The following is a 24,757-nucleotide window of genomic DNA, read 5'->3' on the forward strand; positions in this document are numbered from 1 at the left end:
ATGGACTTGGAACATTTTTTCAACAAGAAGGTATCATTCATCAAACATCTTGTCCACATACTCCTCAACAGAACGGTATAGCAGAACGTAAAAATCGTCACCTCTTGGATGTGGCTAGATCTTTATGTTTTGCTATGCATGTTCCTAAACGTTTTTGGGGTGATGCCATTCACACAGCTGTTTTTCTTATCAATCGCATGCCATCACGTGTTCTCCAATTTCAAACACCTATCCAAACCCTTTCCCAGTATCATTCTCTTCCTTCACTCCTTCATATTCCTCCAAAAGTGTTTGGTTGTGTCTGCTATGTTCATGTCCACATGCAAAATCGTGATAAGTTGGATCCTCGAGCCATCAAATGTATGTTTATTGGGTATTCTGCTACTCAGAAAGGGTATCGATGTTACTATCCTCCCAATGGGAAAATTTTTGTCTCTATGGATGTTACCTTTCAGGAACAAGAGGCTTATTTTTCAGAGGGAGATTCGGTCACTTCTCTTCAGGGGGAGATGGGGAGTAAGGAGGAAGAGCAGTGGCCACTTGACATTGGTGGTATGCATTCTTCGGATGAACACTTGTCTGATGCCGGTGATGGTCCAAACTTGCCTAATGATGAGGCAAAGAGTGGAAAAATATTGAAGGTATATGAGAGGACAAGAAAAAGGGGAGATAAAGGAAAAGAAAAAGAAAAAGGTGCTGATGAGATAGACCACCCACATATAGATCCCCTCATTGACCAACTCTCTGACCAATCAGCTGCTACTCATACGAATTATCCTGAGGTAACCACTCATTCTCCTTCTCTTCAGCCTACTATATTTGATGAGTCCAATCATGAGTCTGTTTTAAGTGCTGATCCAAATGAACCACATCATGAGTCTGTTTCTCGTTATCCTATTCGAGAAAATCGAGGGATACCCCCTGTTCGTTATGGTTATTCTTCTACAAAGGGTATTCAATATCCCATATCTAATTTTGTTTCATCTCATCGCTTGTCAGACTCTTATATAGCTTTTGCAAACCAATTGTCATCAGTCTCAATTCCTAATAAGTTACAGGATGCTCTTAAAAATCCAAAATGGAAAAAAGCTATGATTGAAGAGATGGAAGCTCTTCGAAAAAACTCCACTTGGGAACTGGTTAAACTTCCTGAAGGCAAGAAACCTGTTGGGTGTAGATGGGTGTTCACAGTAAAGCATAAAGCTGATGGTTCAGTGGAGAGGTACAAGGCCAGATTGGTAGCCAAAGGTTATACTCAAACCTATGGCATTGATTATCAAGAGACATTTGCGCCGGTAGCAAAGATCAACACTATTAGGGTTCTTATGTCATTGGCAGCAAATCTGGGGTGGCCTCTACGACAGTTTGATGTGAAAAATGCATTTCTACATGGAGACTTGGATGAAGAGGTATACATGGATCTTCCTCCTGGATTCACTACCACTTGTGATATTGGCAAAGTATGCAGGTTGAGAAAGTCCTTGTATGGATTGAAGCAATCACCAAGGGCATGGTTTGGCAGGTTCGCTCAATCCATGAGAAATTATGAGTTCAAGCAAACTCAGGCTGACCATACCTTATTTCTTAAGCATGATAAAGGTAAACTTACAACCTTAATTGTTTATGTGGATGATATGGTGGTTACAGGTAATGACGTCGAGGGAATTCAAAAACTTCAAATGTATCTAGCCAAGGAATTTGAAATGAAGGACTTGGGTACTTTGAAATATTTCTTGGGTATTGAAGTTGCAAGATCAAAGCATGGCATTTTTCTTTCTCAAAAGAAATATGTTATAGACTTATTAACTGAGACTGGGATGTTAGCTTGTAAACCTGCAGACACACCAATTGAGCAAAACCATAGATTAGGAGACTATCCTGATCAAGTTTCGGCTAACAAGGAAAGATACCAAAGATTAGTTGGGAGGTTGATTTATTTGTCTCATACACGACCTGACATAGCCTATGCTGTAAGTGTGGTGAGTCAATTTATGCATAGGCCAAGTGAAGCCCACATGGATGCTGTACAACGCATTCTCAGGTATTTGAAGTCTGCTCCTGGAAAAGGCTTGATGTTTTCCAATAATGGACATCAAGAAGTTGAAGGATACACTGATGCAGATTGGGCTGGGTCAGTAACTGATCGCAGATCGACTTCTGGATACTTTACATTTGTTGGAGGAAATCTAGTTACTTGGCGCAGTAAGAAGCAACATGTAGTGGCTAGATCCAGTGCTGAAGCTGAATTTAGAGGTATGGCACACGGCGTGCAAGAATTGTTATGGCTCAAGATTTTGTTGAGAGAATTGGGTTTCAATTCTACAAAGCCATCAAATCTTTATTGTGATAACAAAACCGCCATCAGCATTGCTCATAATCCAGTTCAACATGATCGTACTAAACATGTTGAAGTGGATAGGCACTTTATTAAGGAAATGTTGGTTGATGGTACCATTAACTTGCCTTATGTGAAGAGTGATGACCAGCTAGCAGATATTTTAACAAAGGCAGGGTCAAGTAGGATTTTTCATCTTTCACTCAGCAAGTTGGGCATTCGAGATATTTATGCACCAACTTGAGGGGGAGTGTTAACTGAAGCAGCCAGCCATTGTAGACTTAAGCAGCCAGCCATTGTAGACTTATCCAGCCATTATTGACTAAAGAAGCAGCCATTGTTGGCTAAAGAATTAGGTGAAATCCATTGTAATTAATATAGTAGTTTCATAGCAGTTTTTTATGACTTCTTGTACTGGTTTCATACCTGATCATCATTGCTTGTATTCCTATATAAATCCTCCGATTGGGAGATGAATAGATCAAGAAATTAACTCTATTTTGGCAGTCTGCAATAGCGTTTTAAAATTCATACAACCGATCCTGCTTAGTGGAATAAGACATGATTGTTGTTGTATTTATATATTTGTAAACGAATAACTTTAGAAAATTTGCATTATTGCCTCTATTTTTTCCTTGCTAATTCTTTAGTGATACTAAGGGCTACAACAACACTTGACCTTAAACTATCTAAAGAAGATGTCTTTATAAAGGGGGAAAAGAAACACGTGTGGCCTCATTTCACATGTTGCTCTACATTTCGACCAAACTTTTGTTGTTGCTGCACATGCTTTGTAGGCTTGTCCCAGATACAAGTAATAGAATGTATGTTGGATACTAAGATACTTAGAAATTGATTTGTATAAAGGATTCGAACGCAGAACTTACAACTCTTAATTACTTGAGCTATAAGTCTCTTACAATCACTGCAAAACTAACAGCTCTTAATTATTTGAACTACAATTTTGTTACAATCACCGGACAATATTTAGAAAATAGAGGCGAACTAATGATAACAGAATTGGTTAGGTGGTTTCAAAATGTGAGGATTAGGGTTGCTTAAATTAAAAGGTACCATCATTGTTGGAGGGAAAAAATTGTTGCCTTGATGGGACTGGAAACTGTTAAGTGCTTTGCTGTCTCAAAGCAGAGCAGAAAAAGGGACCTTCTCTCTTTACCTGCTGCTATAAATAATTTGGTGAACGGCAGTTGGTGGCTTTTACTTGGTTGTTCTCATTAGGCCCATTTGTTTGTGGGACTTGCACACTTCTCCTCAACTTTCTCATGATTTCCCTTTAATGCAATTTTTAGCTCCTTGACTTGTTCACCTTTCTGGGTCTTCATTGTTTGTTTTTGCCCTTTACAACATTTCATATAGAACGTACGTTCTCTTGACCGTTTGGTAACTAAGAATTCATGGTCGTTCACTTTTAAATTTGTTGTTGAGAGCTGAAATCAAAACAACAATTGAGTGACTATGCATTTCTTGATCACCTGGTGACCACAAGAACATATTTGTGATATGAAAAACGTAAATTTAATAAATTAAGCAATAAATTCATATATCTAATTTGTGTTGCTAAGCCAATCAAGTGGCAATACTCGTGGGTTGTATAATTGTATTAACTCTTGTTCTACATTTGGCATGAGGCGGCCATGCCGGCTAGCTTCTTGAGCAGTCATCATCATATGTTGGCATAATTTGGCTTTTCCATACAGCAAAGCAAGGTACTTTGCATAACCATTTTGTATAAATATAAATTAACATAGGGACCCAATTTCCTTGTTTGAAAAAAAGAAGTCGATGAATGTTAAAGATGCAGGCTCCACACTTAGACGTATTTTGGGACATGGCACCAACCTTCTAAGACATGGGGGTATTCATATACTTTTAGTTGATAGATTTTTAAGGCAATAAATCGACAAAAAGACGTATAACTATAAATGTTTTTAGTAGTGAGAATAGTCTTTTGTTATCAGATAATTAACTTGTTATGATGTTAGACTCTAAAATCTATTTGAATCACATCATTACGCTTTTTATGAGGGTTGAAATTTATCCGACAAAGAGTTTCGCTACCTTAAGACCATTATAATTACGGCTGTCCAAAAAGTAAAAATATAATCATGGTCGTTTAAAAACTGAAATCATGTCCAAACATGTAGTGCTAATTGAACTTAAACAAGATGACATTATTATGAAAACCACAACTAAAAGTGTTAAATTAGTAGAAAAATCTTTTAATAAGTCTAATCAAACTTATTAGCATGTAATATTATGTTGTCAGATTATGAATTCCGTTTGGACCCTAAGATGACGGGGCAAACAAAATAACAATTATTTAAAAAGTGAAATTATGTCCAAATAGGCAAATATGTAAGTATAAATTAAGCTTTAACAAAAAGATATTATTGTTATTTTTCTCTCTTTTTTCGGTAAAAGCAAGTAAAACCATAGACAAAAGTAAAATTATTGGCTTCTAGAGTAGGAGACTTGGAAGGTTAAAGTTAGATTGATGGGCCCATCACAAAAAGGTCCCACAAGTACAAGCTTTAGCGGATGGAAGGCCCAAAAGTTTGGGGCATTTCCCGCCCCAGGACAATCCAAATTACAGTACTGCCCTTCCGTACATTTTCAAATTATACATACATCATATCAAAACTTCCTCCTCGGAAAAATAAATGATAATTTTGAATTGCAAATGACCAAAGGTAGAAGGATATAATGGTCATTTCACACGTGGAAAACTCGAAGGATTGAAATACACACGAGGAAGCACCCGAACGCGCAAAAAATGCAAAAGCTTTGAAAAATAAATGCATGTTGAATTTACGTAAATGGCCTTTGTCTTTTATAATGGTCCCGTGATTCTCTCTGCTTTCACAGGAAGCAGTGGTGTCTTGAGGATTTTTGTAGCTCAGATCTCTCTCCTCTCCGTTCGTTCAATCGTGCAGAGGTCAGTATCAAAGAGAAAGAGGCCTTCTTGTTTTCCTGTTTCATCGATTTATGAATGTCACATTACATTTGATTTTCTTCGGGGTTTTTTTCTCTGTTCGTTCTATCTCTCGATCTGTTATCTCCTCAGAGCCAAATCCAAAGACCCATTTGCAGGCAGGCAATAATCTTACCAAAGGTTGGTGCTTTTTTGATTTTTGAGGTATTTTATTTTCTGGGTTTGCTCGTTTCTGGCTTGATATTGCTGCCTTACCATGAAAGTTGTCGGCTTAATGCGTTGGAAATTATTAGGATGAACTGATTATGTTTTGGTTGTGTAATGTTTCGTATGAATGTGTTTTTTACTTGTTTTTTTTTGTAGCATTTGTTTTTCTGAATTTTATAGGCAGGGGACATAAGGTTTGTTTGTTTTTTTTTTTTTGTTCATCTTAAGGAAGATAACCTCGTACTTGAATGATTTGAGGAGCTGAAGCTGTTTCTGGGAAGTGAGTGTGTGCCTCTGTCTGTGGGGGTTGCGGTGAAATGACAATTGACCTGAACCCGTCAATGTCGCAAAGTGTCAGAACAACTAAGTCTTCTTTTAGCTCTAGCAATGGAAATGAGGATTCAACTCCTTTACACGGCTCTGCTGCTGCTGCATTTTCGAATGGGGATGATTATGACAGTGATAGCTCCAGCTTGGCACCGCAGTAAGTTCGCTTGCATATTCCTCTTGATCCGTGTCTTCAAATTTCGCATTGAATGCCTTAATTGTTCTGCTTACGAAGTCATTATGCCTGTTTTGTTTGTTAGCAAATTGTTGTTTGAAATCAGTCTTAATGTCTCATTGTAATAGTACTATTACAAAGATGGGTTCTTAAACATGCTGGTTAGCAAAACTGATGAGCAGTTTGCAGTTAAACTTGGTATGATGCCGTCCTACCTCTGACTGCAGCATTCTTTCCTCATGTTAATTGCAGAACACCAAGGACCTATTCCATGGACATCCCAGCAGAACTTGCTGGTGCCATACCCTTGATTGATAGATTTCAGGTAGGAGCATATATTCTCTCATAACCAAGGTGATATGCTTGTACAACCTACATAACATGTGTGCGTATACATTTCAATGTTCATTTTCCTTTGGGTTTTTTGTTCCTGAAATTAAATTACTCGAAGTACATAGATTACTTATTGCTCATTGTTTTAGGGCAGTCAACAGTTGTTATGTTTTTCATGTAAATTATTTTCTTTTGAAAATAGGTTGAAGGATTTTTGAGGTTGATGCAGAAACAGATTCAGTCTGCTGGAAAACGCGGATTCTTTACAAAAAAATCCATTGGTCCTCAACCCCGAGAGAAGTTCACTTTTGAGGATATGTTATGCTACCAAAAGGTAACTACATGCTATGTTTCCTAATGCTTCTTTTTATTAAAATATAAAACCCTTGAAGAACTAAATTATGGGCTTTTACAGGATCCAATACCTACATCATTACTGAAAATAAATAGTGAACTGGTAAGCCGGGCAACAAAACTGTTCCAAATCATTTTGAAGTACATGGGAGTTGATTCATCTGATCGAGTTACTCCAGCAAGCTTAGATGAACGTATAGAGCTTGTTGGAAAGATGTTTAAGCAAACATTGAAGCGAACAGAGCTTCGGGATGAACTTTTTGCTCAGATTTCAAAACAAACAAGAAATAATCCTGATCAGTAAGCATCTTTTTCTTTCCAGTCATAGTTTTTTGTTTCTATGATTGATATGATTTGGGTGTGTACAAGGCAGTGGTAAAACTATTGTCAATTCTATGCTGCATGAGTTGACTTACTTGGTTTTGGTATAACAGGCAGTATTTGATCAAAGCATGGGAATTAATGTATCTGTGTTCGTCCTCTATGCCTCCGAGCAAGGACATTGGGGGGTATCTGTCCGAGTATGTCCACAATGTTGCACATGGTGTGGATATTGACTCTGAGGTTCGAGTCCTAGCAGTAAATACATTAAATGCTTTGAAGCGTTCTGTGAAGGCTGGTCCTAGGCATACGATACCAGGCCGTGAGGAGATTGAAGCGCTTTTAACTGGTCGAAAGCTAACAACAATTGTGTTTTTCTTGGATGAAACCTTTGAAGAAATCACATATGATATGGCAACAACAGTGGCTGATGCTGTTGAGGTAGGCTTATCAACTTTAATGGGAACACGGGCCTTGTGGTCAAAATTAAAATTCTAAGCAAACAGCTTTCTGGTAAAGTAAATATTTCGGGTGGTACAGTAGCAACATACTGGGTGTGTTTGACACACATTTGAAGTACTATAAGAGGATTGGGAACTGATATTTAAGAAATTTTGTTTCAATCGCTTAATAACTGGAACCTTTTTTTAAGTCCAGTAATTCTGACTATGGCATAATGACTCTGAAGTCTGAATTATCCACTATGAATGGGTAACCAAAGTTGTGTTGCTGACTGTTGTCTAAGTCACAAGGTCTTTTGCCACTGAATTTGTTTAGTTTATATTTCTGATTTGCAATTTCGATCCATCACCTTTAAGTACTCATAGGATTGTAATAATAATCCGCCCCAGTTTCGTACTGTTAAAAAAGTTCTTTATTCTTGTTCTGTTATACACAAACTATAACAATTTCTATCTTCTCTATTATGTTTTTTAATAGTTTTCCATGTCACTTTCAGGAACTTGCAGGGGTAATTAAACTGTCAGCCTTTTCTAGCTTTAGTCTGTTTGAATGCCGTAAAGTTGTAACTGGATCAAAATCACCTGATCCTGGAAATGGTAATTCTTTTATTTTCCTTCCTGATGGTTTCCTATGTTAGGGTTCACTGAACTTGATCTATTTGTCACACAGAGGAGTATATTGGGTTAGATGACAACAAGTACATAGGGGATCTATTAGCAGAATTCAAGGCAGCAAAGGATCGAAGTAAAGGAGAAATATTGCATTGCAAGCTGACATTTAAGAAAAAGCTGTTTCGGGAGTTGGATGAAGCTGTCACAGATCCAATGTTTGTGCAGTTGTCCTACGTTCAGGTGCGTAATTTCTATGAAAGTATTACTGAGCTTCTTAATCCATTGTTTTTTTCCTTCTTTTGGTGAAGCTCATTCAAAAAGAATTTGAGCATTGTTTGTTGACCTGTTGGTTTGTCATTGCTTTTTGAATGACATCAAGGAAAATGTTGCTTTCAAGAGCTGAAGTTGAATCGTGAACATATGACTTCTATCTTAATGATTGCTACGGTAGTATTTAACTACTGGGATTAACCTCCAAAGTTTTTTTTATATGTTGTTATGTTATAGTTGCAACATGATTATATACTGGGAAATTATCCTGTTGGAAGAGATGATGCTGCGCAGCTTTCTGCATTGCAAATCTTGGTTGACATAGGATTTCTGTGCAATCCTGAATCATGCACGTCAGTGTTCTCGCTACCTTTTTTTTTTGTTCCATATTTGATTTGGCTTCTTGTTATCTGTTATTGTTTTAGAGTATGTCACATTTATAGTTGGTCTTTCTATCTTGACTTGAGGTTATTATTTTTCAGTGACTGGAATTCGCTTTTGGAACGCTTCCTACCCAGACAAATCGCAATCACACGAGCAAAACGAGAATGGGAGTTTGATATTCTTTCACGTTACCATTTAATGGTAAGTTACTGCAGAGGGGTAAAACTTTAAGTTGCTATTCATTGCATGGAAATCTGTTGCATGAGTTCTTATATACAGTTACTTTAAAAAGGAAGACAAATCTTGATATCTGATTTGCTTGTCTGTGACTCCTTGTGCATGCATCCTCAATCATACATCTTTACTTTGAAGGAGATATACTTTTGATACAAGACATTGTTATTGTATTGTAGGAAAGTTTGACAAAAGATGATGCAAGACAACAATTTTTGAGAGTACTGAGACAACTTCCTTATGGGAATTCAGTCTTCTTCAATGTTCGCAAGATTGATGATCCCATTGGACTTCTTCCAGGGAGAATTATTTTGGGCATCAACAAAAGAGGGGTGAGTTTTATACAATTATAGTATATGTTCCTGTGTGCGCACCTCGTTTTAACGTGATAGACATTATGATATCACATTCCACAGGTTCATTTTTTCCGTCCAGTTCCAAAGGAATATCTACATTCAGCTGAGCTAAGAGACATAATGCAATTTGGTAGTAGCAATACTGCTGTTTTCTTTAAGATGAGAGTTGCAGGTGTTCTTCACATATTCCAATTTGAAACAAAGCAGGTTTTGGCACCTCTCTAAATTAGCTGTTTGTTGATTGATCGTTTTTGAGGTTTATAGGCCTCTTCACTTAAGTTTCTTTGACTTATATTATATGCATTTCTCCTTTCCTTGCAGGGTGAAGAAATTTGTGTTGCTCTTCAAACACACATAAACGACGTCATGTTGCGGCGCTACTCTAAAGCTCGGACTGCTGCTAGTGGTTCAACAAATGGAGATCTTTCTAACAATGTTAAGCCCTCTGATGGTGAAGTGTATGGAAAACGTGTACAGGATTTGTCAAAGGCTGTTGGAGAGTCTCAGAGGAATGCTGATCAAGTAAGAAAATAAGATTTAAATGTGCTGAAATGTTGATTACTGCTATTATCTGGTGGTTGAATGAAACTATGTTAATTCAGTTGCTGGAAGAATTGTGTGAAAAACAAAAACAAGAAGCAAAAATGCAAGAAGAATTAGAAAGTTTGAAACAATCCTTGGCATCTGAGAAGCAAAACCTGACAGAAGTTAGATGTGATCATGATAGGCTTAGGTCATCGTGTGACGAAAAGGATAAGGCGCTTCAGGTCAGTATCACTAATTTACTAGAATCAGTATTTGCACTCAATGTGCTTTAAATATTTTAACCGATTCTCAAATCTATTTAGGCTGCACTTCTAGAGAAAAAAAGCTTGGAAGCAAGGCTGCAGAACTTGGGTAATCAAGTGGCAGAGAAAAGTAACAAAACACAGCAAGTTGGTGGAGATAACCACGTAAGTTTTTGATGAAAATAAATTTTGGTATCAATTTAGTTAAGTTGGTTCTTTCAAGTGATTTATGATAAGGCACTAGGGAATTTGAAAACAATATCTTACACAGGTATTGCAAAAGCTTGAAGATGAGATAAATCTTCGTGGTGAGGAGTTGTTAGCAAAAGAAAAAACTATAAGGAGACTATCTGATGAAAAAATATCATTGGAGCAAAGACTATCTGGGCTTGAAAAGACTAAATCTGTTGAGGTGATGCCCTTGACGTCTTAATTTGGTGTTGGTTCGTTGCTTCTTTTTTAATGTTTTTATTGTCTATGTTTCTGGTAGCTGATAGAAGAATCAAATATCTTAGTGAGTGTTGATTATGCAGATTGATTCTATTGAGAAAAAATTTGAGCAAGAGCGCAAAGTGTTAAAGCTTCAAGTGTTCGAACTTGAAAAGAAGCTTGAAGGAGTTAACCAAGAATTAGCAGGTCTTAAGTCAATTCTTGCCACCAAAAACTCTGAGGTTGCTGAATTACAAAGTAGCTTAAAGGAATTGGAGGAACTGAGAGAAATGAAAGAGGTAATGATCCTGTACAGATTCTTTAATGAAGCTTTTTCTTTCGTTTCTTATATTTATTTTATGTACAAGGTTCCGGTTTTGAAAATGGTAAACATTGCCAACAAATTCATGTTTGATTTCAGGACATTGATAGAAAGAATGAGCAAACTGCTGCCATCTTGAGGATGCAAGGAGCTCAACTAGCTGAGATAGAAGCGCTTTACAAAGAAGAACAACTTTTGAGGAAGCGATATTTTAATACTATAGAAGGTTGTCATTCCTTGAAATCTTTCCAATATTTAAGCAAGCCTTTTTTTCTTTTTTCTTTCCCTTTAGCATCACTGACGTGAGGTTTTTTCCATTTATATACTTTTCAGATATGAAGGGCAAGATTAGAGTCTTCTGTCGGTTAAGACCTTTGAGTGCAAAAGAAATTACAGAAAAGGAAAGAGATGCAGTTAAAAGTGTAGATGAGTTCACAATTGAACATCCATGGAAGGATGACAAATTGAAACAACATATGTATGATCGTGTATTTGATGGTAATGCCACGCAAGAGGATGTATTTGAAGATACAAAGGTAAGTTTCTTTGTATTAAACAGTTATCATCAAAAGAGAGCTAATTTTTTTTTTTTAATTGATATGAATATACTTTGTAAATCATGTCTAACATGTTTGTTTATGTGCACATAATGCAGTATTTGGTACAATCTGCAATTGATGGGTATAATGTGTGCATATTTGCGTATGGGCAAACCGGTTCTGGAAAGACATATACCATATACGGTTCAGAAACAAATCCTGGACTTACTCCACGAGCTACTGCAGAGCTGTTTAAAATATTGAGGCGAGAGAACAACAAATTCTCATTTTCGTTAAAGGTATATCTTGTTGGTTCTGTACAATGAACAATTTTAGTGGTTGCCACTTACAACCCTTGCAAGAGCAAGATAAGATTGTTAAATGCTTTCCTTTCCTATGAACATGTGAAACTTCTATTACATTCATTGTTAAAAAGGTCCATAAGTTTAACACCCTAAAAAAATATACGAATTACATTCATTGTTGTTGTTTAGGCTTGGTGATGGTTTTTTCTTTTTATTAATTACTACTAGGTAATTTGATCCAAATTATTTTTGCGCAGGCATACATGTTGGAGTTGTATCAAGATACACTTGTAGACCTTCTCTTACCGAAAAATGCCAAGCGTTTGAAATTGGAGATCAAGAAAGATTCAAAGGTAATCTCCTTACAAATCTCTAATACTTTGTAATTCTATAAGCATGTGTCTTCTGATTAGACTGAAGAGTATTTTTGCTTAATCATATTTGATCCTTAATACATGTTATTTAATTTTTTTATTTATTCAGATCTGATAATTAGTATCACATCTTTAAGGTCACTCAATGGTTAATTTGTGATGTTAGGGTATGGTCACGGTCGAGAATGTAACAGTTCTCTCAATTTCATCACACGAGGAACTGAAAAGTGTCATTCAAAGAGGTTCTGAACGAAGGCATATTTCCGGAACTCAGATGAACGAAGAAAGTTCAAGATCACACCTCATAGTTTCTGTTGTCATTGAAAGTACCAACCTTCAAACTCAATCTGTTGGAAGAGGAAAGGTATATCAGTATATTTCAAATCAAATGAATAAAGGCGATGCACACTGGTTTCCGTTCACTTCAGGTCTAGTTAATCATTTGTTTTAAAATTATGTTGGTTAATATTTTTCTTTCACATAATCATGTGTAGCTAAGTTTTGTGGATCTTGCTGGTTCGGAAAGAATAAAGAAGTCAGGCTCTTCAGGTAGTCAACTTAAAGAAGCTCAAAGCATCAACAAGTCACTTTCAGCACTTGGGGATGTTATTAGTTCTTTATCTTCTGGTGGTCAACACATACCGTACAGGAACCATAAGTTAACGATGCTAATGAGTGATTCACTTGGTGGTAACGCCAAGACGCTTATGTTCGTTAATGTTTCTCCCGCTGAATCAAATGTGGAGGAGTCGTACAATTCTCTAATGTACGTCGTGTTTCTCTTTATTGTTTACTTTTTCCAAAATCAAATCATTTGACCCTTAATGTTTTTTCCAAAAGGTAACGACTACTATTTTTGCACTCCTTCATGCTAAATTCAGGTATGCATCAAGAGTACGATCAATCGTGAATGATCCAAGCAAAAACGTTTCTTCAAAAGAGATCATGCGGCTGAAGAAGTTGGTTGCATATTGGAAAGAACAAGCAGGCAAGAGAGGAGACGACGATGATTTGGAAGAAATTCAGGATGAGCGACCGGTGAAAGATAGAGGTGATGGCCGCTATTCCATGTAACTTTGCTGAAACTGGTTTGGCGAAACTTGTAGGGAAATCCTAGCATTACAAGTTTCTTGCCAGAATTTTGGAATGTAAGCTTTAGGGTTTCGGCAGGGTAGACCACGTCGAGCGAGAGCATACAATTTGGTTCAGTATTCTAGTTGATATTATATTTTTGGGGTCCTGATTCTCTCGTTTAACATTGTGTTCAGATGAGAAAAGGTTGTAACTGGGTTAGGAGGATATGAGTTGTACAGTGTGGATGGCATGTATAAGACGGTTCCTTGGGCTAGCAATGCCACGATAATAGTATCGCAAGCCAATCTTATAACTGAACCATCATATGATTGGTGTTGCTATATGCAATGCAGTTTCTCAAGCCAATTCCGTTACTAATCCATCACATGATTGGCGTTGCTACATGCAATGCAATATCCCAAGCCAATCCCGTTACAAAAGCGTTGTGTGATTGGTGTTGCTACATGCAACAATGTTGTATTCCAAGCCAATACCGTCACTAAACCATCACATGATTGGTGTTGCTACATGCAATGCAATATCTCAAGCCAATCCCATAATTTGTAGATCCCAAGCCAATCCCGTCACCGAACCACCATATAATTGGTGTTGCTACAGGCAATGCAGTATCTCAAGTCAATCCCGTCATTAAACCATCACATGATTAGTGTTGCTACATGCAATAAGCCAAATCTATCACTGAATATCACATAATTGGTATTGCTACATGCGATGCATGCGAACCATCACATGATTGATGTTGCTAATTTTTTGTTCATTGCCAAATCATTCTTTGCTATTGGTATATAAGAGTCTGTGTTGCAATTTGGTTTAAGTTTCTTGTATATTTCTCATATATTGACTATTGTGTGAATGTACAATGACACATATATAGGAAAAGAAGGACTAGTTACAACCAACCATCCTTAGACTAAACCTTAGAGACCGACTATACTCCTTAATTGAAGGGATTACACCAAACACAATGCTAATAAGTGATTTACACTTCTCTGTCTAGGGACACAAGAGGGGCTGAGCAGCCAAGCAGCCAAAGTTGACAAAAAATGCCATGCCATGATTTTTTACTGGGATACGTTATCCACACACTATATTTTACTTCTCACATATCTCTTGATAATTTTTGTTCATTGATTTTTTCAATTAGTATGATCTGATGGTAGAAAATTAAAAAGATGTGTGAGAAATAAAATGAGGTGTGTGGATATCACACCCCTTTCTGATTTCTTATCTATCTGGAATTGGTAAGTCTCAATAGTCTGTGATAGAAAAACGAGAAAGCAAAATAAAAGCCCAAAATCAGAAGACAAGAGTTGCTTGCAGACCGGAGGTCGCGGCTGCTTGCGTAAGGTACGAATTAGTAAGAAGGTAGGAGTAAAGATATGGGAGCTGGAGATGAGGATTGCAAGACAATCCCAGCCATTAATCTGCAAAATTTTCCAGATGAAGAAGAGTACAGGAAACTGAGGGAAGCTTCAGAGACATGGGGATGCTTCAGGCTTATGAACCACAGGATCCCAGTGGCTTTGATGTCAGAGATGAAGTGTGTGGTCAGATCTATGCTGGAGCTGCCCTTGGAGATGAAGGAGCAGAACAAAGATTCACTAGCTTTCACTGGCTACATACCTCCCAGCAAACTCAATCCTCTCTTTGAGGCTTTCGGTATTTACGACTTGGCCTCACCTCAGGCTGTTCATGGCTTTTGCTCTCAGTTGGATGTCACTTCCCACCAGAGGTTAGATTTCTACTTGTAAACTTAATAATCTCACAGAGGCCATTTGGTTTAGACTTTTAGTAACACTGAGCTGCGGCTTGCATAGAGCCGGTGTCCGATGAGCGTAAGATCCTATCGTCTATAGTCATGACTCCACGTAGTACGATTTTCAGTTCGATTAATCCGATTTATTCTAAATTCGTTAAGAAATATAAATATTTTTACAATTATATTGTATAGTTATTATCATCAAAAGATGATAACACGTCAAAAAGAATTAATTTACTTAATTGGTTTAATAAAAAATAATAAAAATGTTCTTATAATATAAAATATTTTCATATGGATAAAACCAATGTTGTATTTTTAATATAAAATATTTTCATGGATGTCAGTTTGAGCACAAATAACTAAGAAAACATGTTATTGTTATAAATACTATATAAAATATGTGAGAAAAATTTTTATTTTTATTTTTGAAATAGAAGGAGGAAGGAAGAGAATAATAAAGAATGTGGAAGTAAGAAATTTTTTTTATTTTTTATTTTTAATTAAAGATATATTGGGATTATATGTAGATGATGTTTTGAAAAAAAAAAAAAAATTGATTGTATGAAATTACATATATGCTTCATATTTTTTATTCATGTTCTTTTTTAATTAAAAGGTTAAATTGATGATTTAATATGGTTTTGATTTAATAAAAAATAATAAAAATATTCTTATAATATAAAATATTTTCATATTGATAAAACCAATGTTGTATTTTTAATATAAAATATTTTCATGGATATCAGTTTGAGCACAAAAAACTAAGAAAACATTGACTCATTATAAATATTTGAAAATATTAAATATTAAATAAAACAAAAATTTCAAATTGGGCCCACATCAACACATTCCCTCTCCCAGTTCTCATAAAACCCTTTTCCAATCCCACCATTTCCCACTTTTCCACTTTCGGAGCCACCGCCACCGATTCGGCAGTACTGATACGGGATTGGGATGGTGAAAGACCGTATCCGGCAACTATCAAATCTCAACAAAGTCTTTGCATGAATCCAAATCTCACAAATGAAAAAAAATAAAAATAAAAGTAATGGCCTTAATAATAACTATGCCTACTTGGACCAATGAGGTTCAGTCTTCATTGCGGTCAAAACTCTACGAACGACAGTCTTGGATGAAAAAAAAAGGTTACACCTTACTAATCGCACCATGACTTACAAATTTGCTTATTTTAAGGGTGGACACTCAAATTAAATCTTGTAGCCCACTTAGCAAAAGTACTAAGTATCTCGCCTCGTTTAGAATTTATGGGATCCTCCCTTGAAGACAGTTGTTGAATGAAAAGAAAGCTCCAACCTTCTTAACATAACGTAAACTGGTAAGTTTATCAATTCTTTATCAATAATATGTTATTAATGTGGTTCTTAAAGTCGCATTTGTTACTGAATGTGCAGAGAGGTGATAGAGAAGTATGCTCAAGCAACATGCGAGCAGGTTGTGGACATCGGGAAGAAGTTGGCAGAAAGTTTAGGGGTGGCCAACACTGATTTCCACAAGGGATGGCCTTGCCAATTCAGGATGAACAAGTACAACTTCTCTCCTGCATCAATGGGGTCCCCTGGTCTACAAGAACACACAGATTCTGGATTTCTAACAATTCTTCAAGAGGATGAAGATGTTGGTGGTCTGGAAGTGATGAACAAATCTGGTGCCTTTGTGCCTGTTCATCCTTGCCCTGGCACTCTCTTTATCAATCTTGGGGACTTCGCTCAGGTCTTACGTCGATACTTTATTTATGTCATATCAAGACTACCTCGAACTATTTGCCATAAATAAATCAGGAATATATCGACGTGACTGTTTGATACAGTAATATTGCTATTTGATAACACCGTGTCGTTGATATTTTTATACCAAGGTTTGGAGCAATGGGAGGCTGCACAACGTGTGGCATAGAGTGAAATGCTCGGAGGCTAGTGTTCGAGTTTCAATCGCTACATTTCTCAGCGGACCAAAAGAGGAAGCGATAGAAGCTCCGCCGGAACTGGTAGATTCGGACCACCCACGTCTCTACGTCCCTTTCGTTTACGACGATTACAGAGTTAGCAAGTTCAAACTGCTCAAAAAATTACAGGCTGATAAAGCCCTTGCACTCCTACGTATCCCTTCCTAATTTGGTGATATGTGTGTGTGGCAAAGCTTAGCTGCCGTATATAATAAAGGGATGTGATATCTACACATCTTATTTTACTTTTAACTCATTTTTTTTAATTTTCGATCGTCGGATCTGATGAATTGAAGAAGATCAACAGACAAAAATTATCAAAAAATGTGTGAGAAGTAAAATGAAATGTATGGATAACACACTCCATGATATATCATCCTCCCTTTTAGAGAATCCCCAATAAAAATGTCAAAATTTCAAAAACATATGTCTAATTTGTATTTGATGACTGAGTTGACATTGAAATAACATCCTTAAATTTTCCTTCTTCGGTTGAGACGTCAGTTTCCGATTTTCTTTGTTCAAGTGGGACCTATACATATATAAAATATGTTATATTAAATTTTTGGGGAGATTCAGACCAATGGTAAATAAATAAGTTGCTTTGGAAGTGGTGGAGATATTTTAAAAATCAAAATGAAGGATTTGAAGCTAGCAACTTGACGTCAAATTCCACCTTAGCTTTATCAGATCAATTGGAGAGACATATACTGTAAAATACTAATGTTAGAGCCTTCATTTTGAAATTAAAGCTTCGGTTGGAGATGCTCATATGATAAATATATAGAATAAGTGTAAATCAAAAGGTTTGTAAGTACTTGAGGTTTAAAATTCAAATCCGACTCCTTCAGTATCATTTCCATAAAACATATTGAACTCTAAGTCATGTACTAAGGAAAATCTGTTTTCCCAATTCTCAAACTTGTAAAATAGTTACCACTAGTTAGATTGTCCGTGCGTTGCTACGGTGGCGTGTTGTCTTGTGTGCTATTTTTGCAAAATATTACGTCCAATAAGTAACAATGAACCGAAATAAATGTTAATGAACGAAGGAAAATATTGAAAATGAATAGGTTTTAATAGGTTTAAACACTGTATGGCAGAGCTAATGATGAAGGAGAAAATGGTGTGAAAAAATGAAAAAAGAGTTTAAAACAAAGGAGAAGCAAAAGAAGAAGACATGAACACCCTTGTTCAGCAGATGAGGTTTTTTAGGTGGTTACCATTTTTGTGTAGAAAATAAAAGCACCCATTTAATTTTATTTATTTATTTTTTTGTGTGTTTTCAGATCAATCTGAAGTCAAGAAATAGCACAGGAAATCTGTATTCACAGCAGAGCGACAAAAATGTAAAAGTTTTTTGTTTTATGTGACGTTGGTAAAAGAAATACCCTAAACCGTTCCGCAAAGAAAAATAAGAAAGACTTAAATGTTAACAAAAAAGAATGAGTTTTTTGTTATGTAAACGATCATACCTAGGGCTGGTTTGGGTCGGGATTCCGAACCGAAACCCCTAATCCGAATTCCAAACTAAAACATTTCGGGATGAGATTTTATATCTCGAAACCGAACCGAAACTATTCATTTCCCAAAATTCAGGATTCCCAAAAGTGTTTCGAGATTTTCGGGTCACTTCGGGATTGGGCCTGTATATCCGATCTTGCTATGTTGCTGGAATTAGACAAGGAAAGCTCTACTGTGGTCTACTTCCTTCTACAAAATTTCTGTTTCAGATCTTCCTCAAGTCGTTTCAATATTGGTGAGAATGCTCCTGCAATTAACATAGAACCATATCTTATACATTTTCCATTGCAAAACATTTGGAGAGAAAATACTTTGACAAAACACATAGAACCTTATCCTGCATGCAGGTCCTGCATTTACCCACCCTAATTCGAAACCCACAGTCCTCAAACCCTCACACATTCGACAAAATACTCAGAAATCAAGTTAATCAACATGAAATTTGACCCTAAACACTAAAGAACAGAACCCCAGTGAAAATTAGAAACCCTTACCTGGATTTTGGGACTCGATTGGTGTCGGATTCGAGTCTTCCTTCATGCGTCTGCGTGAGTCGATGGAGGAGCGGCGTGAGTCGATGGAGGACGAGGAGCGACGTGGATTTGACGGAGGAGCGGAGCGGCGGGACTGTGAGTGAGAATGTGAGAGTGTCCGAGTGTGAATGAGTGAGACTGAGAGTGAGCTAGAGCGATTGAGAGAGAGTCTGAGAGACCTAACAAATGGCCTAACTCAATGGACGGTTGGATTAGATCTTAACAAATCCAATGGTTCAAGTAATTTCAAATAAATAAATAAATATATATATAAAATATTCGGTTCGGTTTGGGATTACCGAATGCTTTCAAAGCTGTGGCCGAATCCCAAACCGAAACTTTCAGGACGGGTTAGGTTTCGGGAAATTCGGTTCGGGCATTTTTTGGTCAAATTTCGGGACGGTTCAGGATTTTTGGGAAAAAATTCCACCCCTAATCAAACCAATATGCCCTGAATAAAGGTTTTTTTGGAAATGTAAAAGTATAAAAAGTTCGAAAAGAAATTAGAAGTCGGGATCGATCTATCCCAGCTTCAGTACAGGAAACCAAAACAGATTCGATCTGTAAACATTTTGGAGGAAGGATTGGATACAAAGAGATGCAAATATTGATTACAATGAATAAAAATGAGTGCAAATATAATTGGTTCGCATATAATAAGCCAGTGAAAACGATGGAGGACATATTGGGATCTGATGATGACATGCTGAGAAAGTCAATAGCACTGATCAATACAAAATTTAAAACGTTGGTGGTTGACCCTGAAACACGAAGGACTAAATCAAATTTTGATCCTAAATTTGGTTTTAAAGGTTGAAAAAAGTGATGGAGATATGCTGCATCACTACTAGAAATTTGGCTATCAGCCACCCTTTTCATTTAGTGGCTATTGTCAAGTGTTGCCACTCACATTGGTGGCAAACCTCTATGCCCACCAAGCACCCACTAAACTAGAGAGTGTGGCCTATGTAGAGGACTCTATTGTAACAATGACTACCAATATTTCATTGGTGCCTTTCCTGCAGTGCCACCCTTATTCACATCAGTGGCAAAATTTCAAAATAATATTAAAAAAAGAGGATGCCCTGTGTGGGCACCCAGATTTGAATAGGAATATTTCCTTTTTTTTTCTTTTTTTTTTTTTTGTGAGGAAACAAATTGTAAGATCTTTGATATAAGAATATACTACAAATTAGCATAACTGATCTTTAATACAATTTTGAACAAATGTTGGGACTCAAACTTTGAAAAGTGTTTGAAGACTCTGTTTCCAAAGAGCTTAATCATGTCATGCCAATCTCTCTTTGGCGATCAAACCATTGTCTCTCCAGGTGGGATGTTTGAGCTAGGTTTCTTCAAACCAGGTCAGCTTTCAAACTACTATATAGGTATATGGTACTCCAAGCAAGTAGTATCTAAAAGCAAGTAGTATCTGAGAGGACTGTTGTTTGGGCAGCAAATAGGGAAATACCAGTCAAAGGCAGCAGCAGCAGCAAGAGCATATGATGATGATGATGCTGCGATGGGAGTTCAAACTAAACATCAAAATATTAGAGAGAATTGAAGCAAAGAAATACTCAAAAAATTACATTCACATATCCCAAAACAATATAAAAAAGAAAAAAAAGAAAAAAGGAACAGAAATCTGGAAGAAGATGAAAAAATCGATGCAAAACTCTGCTGCACTAAAAAAAAATCAAAGGCAAGTCCTGATCGCCAAATTTCGAGCACAAAGAGCTGATCGCTAGAAAGAAATACAAAAACACATTGTTACTGAAGTTTTACTTGCAGCTCATTAGCATAGGACCATGCAGATGGCTCTAGATTTTTACACAAATCTGGAGGGCACCAAGACTACCAACCATATGCTTAAAGGAACTTTAATTTGTTTGCATAACTACCTGCTAACCAAATCTTGAGCATATTGATAAACCATAAATTTAAACACGTAAGCGGCCAGATTGCAAGCACGAGACTAATTCCATACCTCAAACCGAAGGCGACGCGCTGTCTAGCAGTCCAAACCTTGATCCTTGATAAATTGAACTTCCTTCTTTGATCTAGCAATCCAAAAATAGATAAATTAGGCAGCATGTCATATCAATATAACACACCTATACGTACACACACATACCAAAACAGCCTACATTCAGATTTGCATCATATCCTTGTTTCTAACTCTCTGGGGAATTTTCACAAACACCCAATAGGCAAGATTTGCTTCAATATAAAAGAAATCTGATTTAGTCAGTGATCTCAATTGCATGTATATCTGAACGACCATGCTTGTTAGTCAGTCATGTTATAGGATGTATTTAACACTTACCAAGCGATTCTAAAACAACATCCTACATACATATTATGTTGTCAAACTATGAATCAAGACAAAACTTTCCTACTTTGGTAATGTAATCTCCTAGTCTAGTTACGATTTGGTTCCTGTATTTTGACTTGAAAACAATTTTGGTCCCTTAGAAGTTGCCAATGGCTCCCGAATTGTAACTGGAAAAAAACTCAACACAGCTATGAAAAATTAAAACTCGAGGCACCAAAGCGTGAAAAAAAAGAAACCAAAATAGTTAAATTTACCCTTTTATATCATACATACCATTAAAAATTTGTTTAGAGATAAAAATGGTAGTCATAGTAAAGAATCCAACTTGACCAAAGAAAGTGGATTTCCTCACTTTCTAGTGCTAACTAGCAAGCTTGCCCGCGCGGTGCTGCGGGTTTTGAAACTGTATAAAACATGTAGAAAGAGGCAAAAAGGTAGGTGTTATTCATTTGATCTCACAAAGACTGATATTATTGCAACACATTCCAACTGGAATTTAAAAAAAAAACATAAACCTTTACTTTCTATGAACTATCACCAGAATTCTTCTCTGAACAATCATCAAGGGAACATCCTTTCTACTTTTTTCATAACTTCCTAACCATGCTCAGAAAGATTAGGATTCAACAATCATCAAAGGAACATCCTTCAGATGATACAAATATTTAAGCATGAGCACACACCTCAAAAGAAAGGCAGAAGCTTGATGCAGGCCCATAAATCAAAAGAAAGCAGAAATCAGAAAAAAAAAATGCTAAAAAGCAATGTGAGTCACAAAATATATGAAACCTAGATCAAACTTCTTGATAAAACCTAAGAATAACTCCACAAATTTCTGAGTTGTAAAAAAAAATTCAGAATCCCAGATCAAATTTCTTGATAAACTTTAAAAACCCCAATTCAGATGCGGAAAATACATGAGGGACTAATTTTAGCCATATTAGTTGTTTGCATTAGGTTTTGAGAAACTCAAGTACGGAACAGAAAATGAAATCAGATAAGTAATGTTATATTCAAAAGATGAACACTAAACGTGTGATAAAGATGACAATGAAATTGAATTACGGGTTCTTACCGTGCCCTTTGTGAAGTGTCCTTAGTTGAGCAAAATATTCAGATATTTTCCTGATAGGCTTCCACCTAAAAAGGTAAAAGCAGAACATCAAAAATCATGCAAGCGTCCCTGTAGAACCTTTCCAACCTGATGAAAAATAAGGGAAGAGATCAAGACTGACCTGCTCAGCTAAAAACTTGATTTCAACAAAATCTATTAATTGCACATCTTTGTTCTTCTCAGCAACCTGTTAGTCGTAAATTCAAGGATGAACATAGTATAGTAAGACTGTTAATTCACAACACGAACCAATTGATGGTACAAAATATAATCACCTAAGCCTAATCATCTTATATTAAAAAGACATCATACAATAACAATGAATGTTTTACAGTGTGCAAGTGAAGCAGCTTTCATTTGCTAATTTCTTAAGTCATAATGCAAGCTCGATTGCTGGATAAAAAAAAATAGGGACCAAGAAGACATCAAATCCAATGCAGACAGCAGATAAAATTGAACCCAAAAGGCAAAAGCCTTCTCTAACAAATAGATACATATAAAGAGTCATTTGGGATATAGATATTGGTGGACCTGGAAGAATAGAGACGCACTGAGTAGGAGAGAACAAAGAGAGATAGTGGAATTTTGGAGGAATACCGGATGACGATGAACTGTGTAGCCATAGCTGTTGGTGGCGGTGATTCCGCTGCGAGAGACAGTTCGAAAAAAGGTAATCAATAAATCTTACAGAACTGTAATAATTCAGTCATGAGCTTCAAATCATTGACATTTCAATTATAAGGATTCATAATTTAAATTTTAAGATAGTATTAACGGTTTACAAAATTAGAAAGGTTCAAAGCCATTAACAATTATGTAACTCAGACTCTTCATACCTAGACTTTGCTCACTACAATCTCTATTTTAATCTTAGCGGCAAAGTTCTCTTCATATCTCATTACTTCACTCTTCTTTCTTCTTTGTTACCAAAAAAATTTTCTTCATGTACTATCTGATCTATTCAGATTCTCCTCAGACAACAAATTGATGGCTGGGAAGAAAGAAGAAAACATGCATCAATAAAATTTCGAATTTTTAACCAGCTCTAATTTATAATTAATCTAAGTAAATACACAGCAACCACAACAATAAGAACTTTCAAATAGAAAAGTATCTATTAACTACCATGCAGAGGATCTTCCTAGATCCAACTTCCCACAGCCCCCACATTGGTACCAACTGAAGCATATACAGAGAACAATCAACAGTCAATTATGAGCAGCAAGCATCTAGGGAAAAACTGTAGAGCCAAAGGTATACAAATAAATATAAGTAGCTACTTAAAAAATACAACCCAAGAAGTAGAGTCTGCTGTGAAGGATGAAAATCCATGCTCATGGGAATTGAGCCCTGATTCAAAGTCCGTGTGACATTCTTAGGCAAGTCATCAGGTGCATTCAAAGCTTGCCCTGGACATGTTACTGGCCACATGTTAACAGGGAGATTAATCCTAATCCCTGATTTCTTGGTATTCCTGTACAAACTGATTATGGCCTGATTTTTTTAAAATCATTCCATAAGCTGCAACCACAACACAACCACAGCAATAAGAACTTTCATGAGCTGAATCTAAGCTTGCAAAAAGCATTCCATGAGCTGCAAAACGCAAATGCAACTGACTACTATGCATACCTTTGAATTTTTCAGATGCTTCTTCGGATATAGTTCATTGGAATCCAGTGTAGGTGGTGGTGCTAAAAGCATACATGTTCTTTGCTTCTTCCAATTTCTACATAAACACAAATTAACAGATTAATCTCCCAATTACAATACGTAGCATGAAATAACAAAAACAACCAATATAATCTGGTGCATTAAATGCTTTTCCCTCCCTCATTTTATACATCGTGGGAAAATATCAAACCCAAACAGAAGTCCTCTGAAACTCCGATTTCAATATAATCAAACACAAACAAAATACCAACTCAACTCTGATTGTAAAAAACTAAACTAAACTATAAATTGAAACTTTCAATAGAACAATCCCAGAATTTTAAATTACTTACGTTGAGAACAAAGGGTTTTGCAACCTACAAACAAACATCCAAAATTTGAAACACCTACGAACCCAAAATCACAAAAACACCAAAACTGAAACATGGAATCACATTTTCTCATCTACCGAGCAAAAAATTACGAATCCAAAACTAAAATATAAAAAAAAATCCCAAAAACTTAGTGCTGCATGAAGTCCGTACCTTGGATTTTGAGGAAAGGAATATGGGTTTCAACAGATCGGCAACGTTTGAGAGCGAGAGAGACTGAACGCTTGAGAGTGAGAGAGACGAGTTTGAGAACAGCGGAAGCAGAAATTTGAGAAAGAGAGAGAGGGAACGGATGAAAAAACCATGA

General features: G+C 36.4%; 3 protein-coding genes across 4 annotated transcripts; 2 read left to right on the forward strand and 1 right to left on the reverse strand.

The window, feature by feature from the left end:
• Positions 1–5,263: 5,263 nt before the first annotated feature.
• LOC137739816 (kinesin-like protein KIN-14E) lies at positions 5,264–13,453 on the forward strand. The gene is made up of 24 exons (XM_068479535.1): positions 5,264–5,468; positions 5,724–5,979; positions 6,250–6,322; positions 6,533–6,664; positions 6,746–6,984; positions 7,119–7,446; positions 7,964–8,063; positions 8,137–8,318; positions 8,586–8,701; positions 8,831–8,933; positions 9,146–9,298; positions 9,383–9,529; positions 9,644–9,844; positions 9,925–10,089; positions 10,171–10,275; positions 10,382–10,522; positions 10,644–10,838; positions 10,961–11,087; positions 11,195–11,397; positions 11,517–11,699; positions 11,963–12,058; positions 12,246–12,443; positions 12,574–12,845; positions 12,961–13,453. Exons 2-24 carry the CDS (start codon positions 5,813–5,815, stop codon positions 13,151–13,153), a joined length of 3,819 nt encoding a protein of 1,272 aa, XP_068335636.1. The 5' UTR covers positions 5,264–5,468; positions 5,724–5,812; the 3' UTR covers positions 13,154–13,453.
• A 951-nt stretch (positions 13,454–14,404) lies between these two features.
• LOC137739806 (2-oxoglutarate-dependent dioxygenase DAO-like) lies at positions 14,405–17,151 on the forward strand. Its single transcript, XM_068479524.1, has 3 exons — positions 14,405–14,906; positions 16,349–16,667; positions 16,813–17,151. The coding sequence occupies exons 1-3, from the start codon at positions 14,554–14,556 to the stop codon at positions 17,065–17,067; spliced, it is 927 nt and encodes a 308-aa protein (XP_068335625.1). The 5' UTR covers positions 14,405–14,553; the 3' UTR covers positions 17,068–17,151.
• Positions 17,152–21,716: 4,565 nt separating this feature from the next.
• Positions 21,717–24,748, reverse strand: LOC137728679 (topless-related protein 1-like). 2 transcript variants are annotated; one of them, XM_068467416.1, is made up of 6 exons: positions 24,604–24,748; positions 24,038–24,134; positions 23,700–23,926; positions 22,937–23,051; positions 22,527–22,592; positions 21,717–22,431 (listed from the first exon to the last, which is right to left on the reverse strand). In XM_068467416.1, exons 3-6 carry the CDS (start codon positions 23,834–23,836, stop codon positions 22,405–22,407), a joined length of 345 nt encoding a protein of 114 aa, XP_068323517.1. In that variant the 5' UTR covers positions 23,837–23,926; positions 24,038–24,134; positions 24,604–24,748; the 3' UTR covers positions 21,717–22,404. The 2 variants fall into 2 exon arrangements, with proteins under 2 accessions (XP_068323517.1, XP_068323526.1); XM_068467425.1 differs by lacking the exon at positions 24,604–24,748 and having other exon boundaries at positions 24,038–24,161.
• Positions 24,749–24,757: the final 9 nt, after the last annotated feature.

The sequence above is a fragment of the Pyrus communis genome, chromosome 1 (assembly GCF_963583255.1).
Source record: "Pyrus communis chromosome 1, drPyrComm1.1, whole genome shotgun sequence".
NCBI classification, from domain to species: Eukaryota; Viridiplantae; Streptophyta; class Magnoliopsida; order Rosales; family Rosaceae; genus Pyrus; species Pyrus communis.